Source organism: Myodes glareolus, chromosome X, assembly GCF_982192425.1.
Source record: "Myodes glareolus chromosome X, mMyoGla1.1, whole genome shotgun sequence".
Taxonomy (NCBI): Eukaryota; Metazoa; Chordata; class Mammalia; order Rodentia; family Cricetidae; genus Myodes; species Myodes glareolus.
This window is the reverse complement of record NC_142053.1, coordinates 20,668,002-20,679,229: the sequence shown is the minus strand read 5'-3', so window position 1 is coordinate 20,679,229 and position 11,228 is coordinate 20,668,002. Positions and strand designations below refer to the sequence as shown.

General features: G+C 43.9%; 1 protein-coding gene across 3 annotated transcripts in view; it reads left to right on the top strand.

Annotated features, from left to right (window-relative positions):
- Window positions 1-207: 207 nt before the first annotated feature.
- LOC125410680 (P2R1A-PPP2R2A-interacting phosphatase regulator 1-like) overlaps window positions 208-11,228 on the top strand; it is a 71,654-nt gene continuing 60,633 nt past the window's right edge. For 2 of the 3 annotated variants that reach the window (XR_015736892.1, XM_087902512.1), the window contains exons 1-2: window positions 208-541; window positions 7,963-8,170. Coding sequence is in view for 2 of the 3 variants with exons in the window: in XM_087902512.1 (XP_087758638.1) it covers window positions 208-541; window positions 7,963-8,170 (542 nt within the window). In the remaining variant the exon portion in view is untranslated. Of the gene's footprint in view, window positions 542-2,757; window positions 2,884-7,962; window positions 8,171-11,228 lie in introns of those variants that run through there. The other variant, XM_048450317.3, reaches the window with a different exon arrangement.

Here is an 11,228-nt window from a genome sequence, read left to right as displayed (position 1 = left end):
TGGGAAAGGAGGAGGACGGGATGTGTGGAAGAGGAAAGCACAAAAGAAGAAAAGGGAGGAAACTAGGCAGTGGGCAGAACTCATGCTGTCATTTTTCCCGCCTAAGACCGCAAGCGCGGCTCGGCTACAGTTGTTGTGGCCGCCTTTGCAGCGCTAGCAATGAGGACTTGACAGCTGGCCAGACGGCCTCGGCAGCTCCACCTCCACATGCTCAGGGTCTCCGTCCAGTCCGCCATGCTCCGGGACCCGGCCCCCAGGGCCCCTCAGCGCAGGGATGGCGCCTTTTGCTCCCTGGCCCCCGCCCGCCTGGAGGACTCAGAAAAGGGGTCGGCTCTCCGCGCCACCACGGCGCTGCTTCTTTCTCTTATTGGTTCTAATGACCTGCGAGACCCGCTGGAGTGCAAACTGAATTCTACGATCTGCCGCTTCTTTTGCCTCCCACGCTTCAGAAATGGGAGCCTCCACGGGGCCAGCTCTTCCGCATCTTGCCGTCCATTGGGCGTTGCGCATGCGCTTGGCAGCCGCTCCAATGGACCAGCGGGTAAGACGCACGCGTAAGAGCTTCTCCCGCGATCCGCCTTAAAAGGGGAGGGGCGTTTCCAGGGGGGCCCAAAATCTTCCTGCGTGGCATTGGTCCGGGAACTCTGGCGCCGTATTTCGAAAAGAGCCAATCGTTTGGAGACTGAAGTATCAGTTTTTAGACTAATAGTCAAGAGAAAGGGATTTTCACATTATTTCACTCCAAATTTGTACTCTGACCTCTGTGATTCCTAGTCATTTCTCTAATATGCATGTACATGTCTTGCGAAGTGCACTCCCGAGGATTCGTTTTCTTCCCAAGGCTTAAGGATATTCTAACAATCATAATACGATGCATTGAGAGATGGTATTGTTTTTAAAACACCTACATGGCACTAACTACATGCTAGGCAGCATTATAAAAACTGCAACAATATTAAACCATCTCATTTTCCATCACTGAGTATCCCTTCCAAGATACTGCATCCTTTCAATCATCCAAAGCTAAAAAGTATGGGAAATATAGCAAAACAGAGCTAGAGAGATGGCTAAGTGGTTAGAAGCACTTGCTGCTCTTCCAGGAGACCCCAGTTGACTTCTTAGCAGGCACCTCATGCAGCTTCACAACCTCCTGTAACTCCAGCTCCAGAAAACTCCAAGCGCTCGGCTCACAGGGCATTCACAGGGATGTGACACACACACACACACACACACACACACACACACACTTAAAAATGAAGTAATTTTGTTTTAGGAGAGATAGAAACTGAAGAAATGACTTAGTGATTAAGAGCATTCGCTGTTCTTGCAAAGAACAGTTCAGTTTCCACCAACCAAGTCTGGCAGTTCACTTACCTGTAACTTCAGCTCCAAGGGGTCTAATGTCCTCTTCACACACACACACACATAAAATAAAATAAAATAAGATAAAATAAAATAAATCTTTTTTTATTTAGCACTCGGAAGGCAGAGGCAGGCAGATCTCTGTGAGTTTGAGGCCAGCCTGGTCTACAGAGCTAGTTCCAGGACAGGCTTCAAAGCTACAGAGAAACTCTGTCTCGAAAAACAAAAACAAACAACCAAAAAAAGATATAGCCATGAGCCTACAGCGGACAGGGAGTTGAATGTAGTGGTTTCAATGAGAATGAGTTTTCAAAATACTGTAGCCATTCTCAGTGTGCTCTCTGCCTCCTCCTTTCAGATCAAGATGTGAACTCTCAGCTGCTCCTGCTGTCATGTCTTTGTTCTACTATCATGGACTCTAACTTTCTGAAAGTGTTAAGCCCAATTAAATGCTTTCTTTTATAAGTTGCCTTGATCACAGTGCTTCGTCCCAACAATAGTATAGTAATTTAGACAGTGCAAGTCTTTTGAAACCTCAAAGCCTTCCCTCAGTGACACAGCTCTAACAAGGCCACACCTTCTAGTCCTTCCCAAATACTTCCACCAACTGGAGACCGATGACACTTGACATACAAGACAGATGAACCTATGGGGACCATTCTCATTCAAACTAGCACAGTTACTCCTGCGACGTTTTTGTTTCTATTGTACCAATGGGCATATCTTGCCAGGCTGGTCACTACTACAGCTCACAGGGTTCACTGCTGGGTAGGAGTGATGATTCCATTTCTCACCTGGTAATATACATAGTACCTTCCAGCACTATGAAAGATAGCCAGTAAAGATGAAGTCAATACAGCTTGATTGCCCCATGTTCTGTGATACCAGTATATGCTGTTTTCAGTAATAGGGTCTTACTGTCAAGCTCTGCAAGGTGACCAGGAGCAATGACAAGAGCTTGTAATGTTTGAGATGTATTTATGTATTTAGTGTGTGTGTGTGTGTGTGTGTGTGTGTGTGTGTGTGTGTGTGTTCACATATCTAAGCAGGTCAGAAATATCTGTTCTCTCAGGTCTGGATAGTTGTGAGCTGAGTTGTCAGGAGCTGCAGTTGGAAGCAGTGCAGATTTTTAACTGCTGAGCCTTCTCTATAGCCCCCACCTCCAGTTTCATTCACATCATTGTTGTCTACCTAGATTTTGTTGCCTTCCATGTGACTCTTTTAAGGTGTTTGGGTTATTTGTGGTTTATGGCCAGGGATTTAACTTCGCTTTGACTTGCTCTTGTGGGAACTAAAGGATCAACTGTAACTTTAAGGTTGCTGTGGCTACCTACCCAATAAGGCTATGATTATGGCACGTCTGATTATGACATACCTGTGGGACACCTTTTTCAGATGAGGCCACTGGCAGGTAGGCAGCAGACTGGGCCAGAGCAGAAGATAGTATAAGATTTAAGCTAAAGGTTCAAGCAAACCATTGATCTGAGAGCATGGCCTGTGGTGGAAGAGAAGACACTGACGGTGAGTGTACTAATGTAAAGATATAAAGAAGTAAGAACACTCTCTTTAGATGCCATGCTTGCCATTACAGTATATAGAATTCCTCTGGCTTTGTAGTACTTTGTGTCATGAATAATAAAACCCAGAGACAGATATTGGGATTCAACCTGAAGATGAAAATAGCAGAGCAGCCAAGCCACTGGAGAGCTCTTACCTCTTTGATGTCTTCAGTCTGAAAGAGAGCAAGTTCCTGTCTCATCCCACTTTATAATCCGCTCTAGTGCTGGTATTAAAGGCGTACACCACCGCCGCCTGGCCTCTATGGCTGACTAGTGTGGGTGCTGGGATTAAAGGCGTACACCTCCACTGCCTGGCCTCTATGGCTGACTAATGTGGGCGCTGGGATTAAAGGTGTGTGCCACCACTGCCTGGCCTCTATGGCTAACTAATGTGGGCACTGGGATTAAAGGCATACACCACCACTGCCTGGCCTCTATAGCTGACTAATGTGGGTGCTGGAATTAAAGGCATACACCACCACCGCCTGGCCTCTATGGCTGACTAGTGTGGGTGCTGGGATTAAAGGCGTACACCTCCACTGCCTGGCCTCTATGGCTGACTAATGTGGGCGCTGGGATTAAAGGTGTGTGCCACCACTGCCTGGCCTCTATGGCTAACTAATGTGGGCACTGGGATTAAAGGCATACACCACCACTGCCTGGCCTCTATAGCTGACTACTGTGGGTGCTGGGATTAAAGGCATACACCACCACCGCCTGGCTTCTATGGCTAACTAACGTGGGTGCTGGGATTAAAGGTGTGTGTGCCACCACCGCCTGGCCTCTATGGCTAACTAATGTGGGTGCTGGAATTAAAGGCATACACCACCACCGCCTGGCTTCTATGGCTGACTAGTGTGGGTGTTGGGATTAAAGGTGTACACCACCACCGCCTGGCTTCTATGGCTGACTAGTGTGGGTGTTGGGATTAAAGGTGTACACCACCACCGCCTGGACTCTATGGCTAACTAATGTGGGTGCTGGAATTAAAGGCACCACCGCCTGGCCTCTATGACTGACCAGTGTGGGTGCTGGGATTAAAGGTGTACACCACCACCGCCTGGCCTCTATGGCTAACTAATGTGGGTGCTGGAATTAAAGGCATACACCACCACTGCCTGGCCTCTATGGCTGGCTAGTGTGGGTGCTGGGATTAAAGGCATACACCACCACCACCTGGCCTCTATGGCTGACTAGTGTGGGTGCTGGGATTAAAGGAGTACACCACCACCGCCTGGCCTCTATGGCTGGCTAGTGTGGCTGTTCTGCATTCTGATCTTCAGGCAAGCTTTATTTATTAACATACAAATATCACTACAGTACTTGATCCTTTTGATATTCTCACTTGTAGATGTACTGAGTCCTGTCTATGTCTTTAAAGATTCTCATTTTCTGGCATGTAAATCTTCTCTTGTGAAAGAGAAGTCCCCCTCTTTGAGTAATAGAATCATTGCCATTTTATATGGTTAGTCATTTCATATTTCCGTGCCACCCTTTTCATTTTATATTTTAAGTATAATGTTCTTGATTAATCATTTGAGAATTTCATAGAGATGTACAATGTATTTTGATTATACTCATACACTACCCCTCCCCTTAACTCTTCCCGAGACTACCTCACCCTCTGGGCCCCTCCCAACGTCACAGCATCTTATTTTTTATAACCCACTGAGTCCAGTGAGTACTACCCCTCCCGCTTCATACAGATGGGAGGCCAGCCATTAAAGCATGGTCAATCTACCAGGGGCCACACTGCTAAAGAACACGGACTCTCCCTCAGTCAGTAGCCATGAATTGTCAGTAGCTCTTCAATAAGGGGTGGGAGTTGGTGAGCCCCTCCTTCCTCCATGCTAGAATGTTGACTGACTTGCTCTGTCTCAGTTGCTCAGGCAGTCTCAGTTGCTGTGACCTCATGAGCACAACTGTCTTTTCATGTCCGAGAAACATGGCTTAACTCAAGCCTTCCTTTGATGTGTGCCACCCTTTTTCTACGAACAGTCCCCGATTCTCTTTTCTTGTCATTATACTATTCTTATTTCTTAGTTATTGCATTTCGATGGCATATTCTCATTGCATTTAGATTTTTTAAAAAGTGACCCGAAATGCTTAGGTATATGAAACTTCATCTATTTATTCAAAATGCAGTCATTAAAACATATCACACCCCTCTGGGCAGTGGTGGTACATACCTTTAATCCCAGCACTTGAGAGGCAGGAGGATCTCTCTCAGTTCGAGGCCAGCCTGGTCTACAGGAGCTGCTACACAGAGAAACCCTGTCTCAAAAGAGAAAACAAAAACAAAAACAAATCACCCAAAGAATATTAGTGTATTACATGAAAATTAAGATACAGGCAAGAGCCTTTTGTCCCCTTGCGCACTCCGGGGTTTTGACCACGCCGTCCTTTCTTCTGTCTTTAAGCACTACCCTTTTCATGTGCTCTCATCACCTTAGCAGCCATATTTTATATACTCTCTAAATACCCAGGGAATTGTAACAATGCCTTTCAGATTATGGGTGGCAAACTGGATTCTACTGGTACCAAGCTATGTATCACTAATCTTTTGAGGTCAATATGCACTGTAAAATAGTTGTATATATTTTATGAGAAAACTATGAAATATAGTATCTTAGGGTTTCTGTTGCTGTGAAGAGATACCATGACCACAGCAACTCATCAGGAAAACATTTAATTGTGGTGGCTTGCTTCCGGTTTCAGAGATTCAGTCCATAGTCATTATGATGGGGAGCATGGTAGCGTGTAGGCAGACATGACACAGGCTATATCTTGATCAGAAGGCAACAGGTAGTGAACTGAGGCACTGGGCATGGCATGGCCATATCTGAGACCTCAAAGCCCACCCCCACAGTGGCACACTTCCTCCAACAAGGTCACACCTCCTCCAACAAAACCACATCTCCTAATAGTGTCACTCCCTATGGGCTTTTGGGGCCAATTACATTCAAATTACCATATAGAGGTTATTTAAATTTGCCTGTATTCATATAGCAATTTAATAAATATGTAGTGAGTGTTTATGAGTATAGAAATAGGTTTCATACAAGCATTCAGAAGTGCCTCTTCTATGTTTTTACCAAACCAGAAAGGCAGAGGAATCTTGTCTTCGCCACTTAGTAGTTGGAATTTGAATAACCCCTCTGGGCTTCGGTTCCCTTCTTTGAAATCAGGGCATTGTGATGGTGCCTACCTCACAGAATTATTGTAAGCTTTAAATGTGATCACATATTTAAAGTGATTAGAATAGTACCAGGCACATAAGTGCCCAATAAATGGGAGCTATTATTAACCTGTCTTACATCAGGAATGGAGACTCCAAATCATCCTCATGTCTGGGATTTAGATAATTTAATTCTGGCAGCATAATCAAGTTTTTCTTCTTCTATTCCCAGAATGAATGAAAAATAAGTGATTATGATCTTACATGTCATAACTTTTCACAAACTATCTCAAGACAATTCCATTAGTTTAAGCTCACCACTGATGAGCTGAACAAGGCTGTTGATTGAGCCAATTGAGACATGTGAAAACATTTTGTAAACTCCAAAGTGATATTTGAATATTAGAGCTATTTTAATTTTTAAAAAAATCCCATTTCACTAGGTTCATTTACATTTTTCTGCTAATTCTATATGTTTCCTAAAATTGGAACTTTACATTATTACTAACATGCTGAAGTTATAGCTAGGCAGTGAGGCATTTTCCCAGCATGCCCCATGCTCTAGGTTCAATCCTCAGTACTCCTTACCCCTCCACACACACAAAAGCACACACAGGCAAACACAAAATCAAACGAGGGCGTGGTTGCTCGTGCTGGTAAACATTCAAGAGGCTAAGGTAGTTGGATTGCTACAAGATCAAGGCTAGCCTGTGCTACAGGGTAAGTCCCAGATAAGCTTAGGCTACAGCACGAGACCTTGTCTCATTAAAAAAAAACCTAACAAACAAAGCCCCCAATATTATTAGCATGAAGTTAAGATTTTAGCCCTGAGTAGGGCTCATTAAATGGTGCTAAAAAAAATGCTAAATAAGAAGTTACGTGTTGTGAGCTGTGGAAGCAGAGGTAAAGTAAAAGCAACGTTAAAAGGAGCATAGCGCCAATACTACCAATAGCAGAAACATTGATTTGGAAGTATTCTGAGATGCTTGCTTTAAAAAATAAACTTTGCTGTTATGTCTGTACATCAGTTGAGGACTTGGACTAACAGTCAGATTTAATGCATTGTAAATATTCATATAGGATTATCATAAAACAGTTATAAATTATGTTTTATCTGCACATTTGCTTTAGTTGGGAAAGTGATTTATCAAAGCCAAAATCATAATCACAGCGTCCCCCCCCCATTCAAACTTTCATTGTGTTTTTCAGTTACAAGGGTGTAGCTTGACTGCTGTTATAGGAAACATACGTGCCGTTAAGCAAGCTTGTTGCTTTTAGTCATAAAAGATGACAGACCAGTCCCGGGAAAACTGAAATATCGGGCAGAAGGCAAAATATTCCTAAATGACTGACTCCTTTCGCTTCTTTCCTGAGTGGCACAGTCAGCATAGGAGCAGATAAATACCCTTTAGCACAACACCCTTCCTGGTGAGCACAGGGGAAAGGAGAGCCATGGGAAGGCTGTTCCTGTAAGGCACATGCGCGGCACTGCTGCTCCTGAGTCTGGCTGGAGTCATAAAGGATGCTAATTGCTTGCATAGTTACTGTGCATTGTTTGACTGGACAAAAGAAGCTGGTGGAGGTGTAACTGCCCTTGTTTTCTCAGGATGGTTAATCTATAGTTTTTGTTTTGACAGTTCCCTTGTTGCCATGGATTAGAAAAATAAGAGAGGAGAATTCACTGAGCCATTTGCATCAGCAATTAGGGGTCCAAGTGGGGACTAGAAGGTTTGAGGCCAGCTCTGCCCAGGTTTGTGTTCACAAGTGTTAGGGACACTAGGGCTTAAAGCTGAGTGCCTCTGCTTATCTAAGGGCTCCTGCCACTCTTCTCTCCCCTTCCCCCATTTGAATTTCTCCTTACAGTATCTATGGACGAAGACAGTGATGTGTTCTTAAATCAACAAGAGCCAGACACCCTTCAAAATTTCCAACTAAGTAGTGGCTTTGTCCTCAACACTGATGTGGCAAAGGAGAAAATGGAAGTGGATGTAAGCCTGCCACAAGATCCCACCACTATAGATGCCAGCCTCTTTAGAAGATCCAGCAGCATCCCATTGATCAATGGATTCGGGTGAGCAGGGTGGACATACCTGACAGCAAAAAGGGGGTGCTGGACAAAATGACGCCCGGTAGAATTCCCTTGTTTTTATTTATCAAGGTCTTACAGGCATCTTCCATATCTCTGGTGTCTAGACTCAACCTCAGCCTAGTGGAGAAGAAGGAGTGGATGAGCCAAACCAATGGACAGCATTCACCCCATCCTATCCCATCTCAGGTTAACACATACCTGAACCTGAACAATCTCTTCGGATAGGTCTGCCTGGACCCAGCTCGCGCCACCAGTTGGTGTGGAACATGACATTTTTTTTGTAATTTCACTTTTTCTCTTAGCCACTCCTTTGGAGAAGCTGAGCATCCCTCTGTCTGTGCCTCCAGATTTGCCATGACTATTGCTTTTTCACCTTCTCAGCTGTCTTCTCACCTTTGTTTGGCCTTTATCTCCTGCACACCTAGGATGGAAATAGTTGTCAAGCAAATACATTTGGAAATATATCTTGTTTATGCATGCTCAGTGGGTAATATCCCTCGCCGTGAAAGAGGAAATAATTTGTTGAGACGTATATTTTACTTTTTTGTACAAAGCACAGGTATACGTATGATCTATGGGCAGATAATTAATGTATAGGTGGCTGTCTTAGTTATTTCTTATTGCTGTGAAAAAAACACCATGACCAAGGAAACTTAAAAAAGAAACATTTAATTTGGAGCTGATGGTTTCAGAGGCTTAGAGTTCGGGATCATTGCTGGCAGGCCAGCATGTCACTGGAGCAGAGCTGAGAGCTCACATCTTGAGACACAACCACAAAGAATAATGAAAGAGACATATTGGGAATGACTTCAGTCTTGAAACTTCAAAACTGCCCCCCTCCCGCTGTAACACACCTCTTTCAACAAAGCCACACCTCTTAATCCTCCCAAAACAATTCAGCCAACTGGGGACCAAGTGTTCACACATATGAGCCAGTGGGGCCATTCTCATTCAAAGCACCACAGTGGCATTACACTTTCTCTAGAGGCTGGAAAGATAGTTCAGTGGGTAAACTGCTTGACACGCAAGCATGAAGTTCCGAGTTAAGATCCCCAGAGTCCACAATTAAAGCCAGACATGACAGTAAAGACCTGCAACACTAGCACTTGGGGTCCACAGACAGGTAGATCGCAGGGACTTGTTAGCCAGCCAGCCAGACTAGCTTAAATGGTAAGCTTTGTTTCTTTTGTGCCTACCAGATAAATTACTATAAACTTTCAATTTTCTGTATAAATGCTACTTTATGCAATAAGACCTTGAACTATGAAGTTTATCTCTAATTGCATATTAATAGTAAATAAAACCCTTTAGTCCTGTGAACAACAAAGGGGACTCTGGAGAAAGAACATCTCTCTCTCTCTATCATTCTCTCTGTGTGGCAGTGTCGGTATCTTCCTCTATTCGCTCCACCCTTTTGAAGCAGGGCCTCTCACTGAACCTGGATCTCACCATTTCACCTCATCAAAACACACAACAGGGTATTTTGATTTGTTTTTGTTTTGCGATTCCCAGGAATCGAACTTAGAACCTCGAGCATACTAGGAAAGCTCAATACCAGTGAACCATAGCCTTACCCCAGGACCTTAACAGTAATACTGTTTTGAAGAGTTCACATTTAGGAAATTCCCTTCTGTAAGTAAGGCTGCAAGAAAATGGACTTTTCTATACATGGAATTTGATGCGAATAGAGAAAATCACTTGACAAACATGTGTTTGGCAAGCTGTAGATAGAGTCCTTCACTGCTATACGTGGTCTGGAAAGTAGAAGGACACTAGGAATTTGAGGCCTGAGTAAGGGAGCGTGGCGCATATGAACTGGAAATACAAGAGGGGACTGAATTTGACTAAGGGTCACTGTAGCCGTACTTTAGACCAATTCTTCCTTCTGAGCAAGTCTCTGACTGCACTCTAACTCACTCAATATGCTATAAATGAAAACAAGCCCTTACATAGGCAGGTCTCTGACTTCAGGCATGTCACACGTGATTCCCGGGTTATGTCAAAGGTGTGGACAGCTGAGGGTGATGGTTCATACTCATAATCCTGGCCCCTGAGGACTGGGACCGAGGGATCATCATGAGTTCTTTATACTCTCAGTCTCCAGTTCATTAACTTAATGGCTAATGTCAAAACTTTTGACAGAGTCTTATGGAACAGGCTGTGTTCCAAGTGGTGATCTCTTGCCTCCACCTCCTCAGTGTTGTGATTAGAGACATGCGCTACCACACCTAGAGTCAATACTACATTCAAAGTAGTTTTCAATACTATATTTAAAATAATTTTTTTAAAAAAATTACTTTATATCCCAGTTACAGTTTCCCCTCCCACCTCTCCTCCCAGTCCCTCCCCCATCCCCTCTGTTCCTATCCCCCAGTCCACTCCTCCTCCCTTTCTGTTCAGGAAAGGGCAGGTCTCCCATGAGTATCAACAAAACATGGCATATCAAGTTGTAGTAAGACTAAGCACCTCACTATATTTAAGGTAGTTTTTAATACTATGTTTAAAAGTAAGATGGGTTTTTTTTGTTTTGTTTTGTTTTTGTCGAGATAGTGTTTCTCTGTAGCTTTGGAGCCTGTCCTGGAACCATCTCTGAAGGTTTTAGAAAACATTTTTCTCTGGCCTTTCTTTAAATTATTAGAAATTGAGATAGGGGTGTAACTCTCTGGTAAACTATTTGCCTAGCATGTATGAGACCTTGGGGTCGATCCCCATCACCGCACACAGATAAACATAAACAGAAACCTTTGTGTAACCAGATGCCATCTACCTGTAATTACAGGACGTAGCAGGCTGAGTCAAAAGAGTTGCTGTGAGTTCAAGGCTAGCCTGGACTACATAGCAGTTTTGATGTCAGCCAGGTCTATATAGTGAGGCCCTACTCACACAAACAAAACAAAACCTTTAAATATTAAGTTTTTTGGATTCCCTGCCAATAACTTCCCCCTCTACAGCCCTCTGGCTTCATTCTACAGTGACATAGAAGAGAAGTAACAACAGAAATTTTATGTCCCCAAAGCCTTAATATTTACTGTGTGGTATC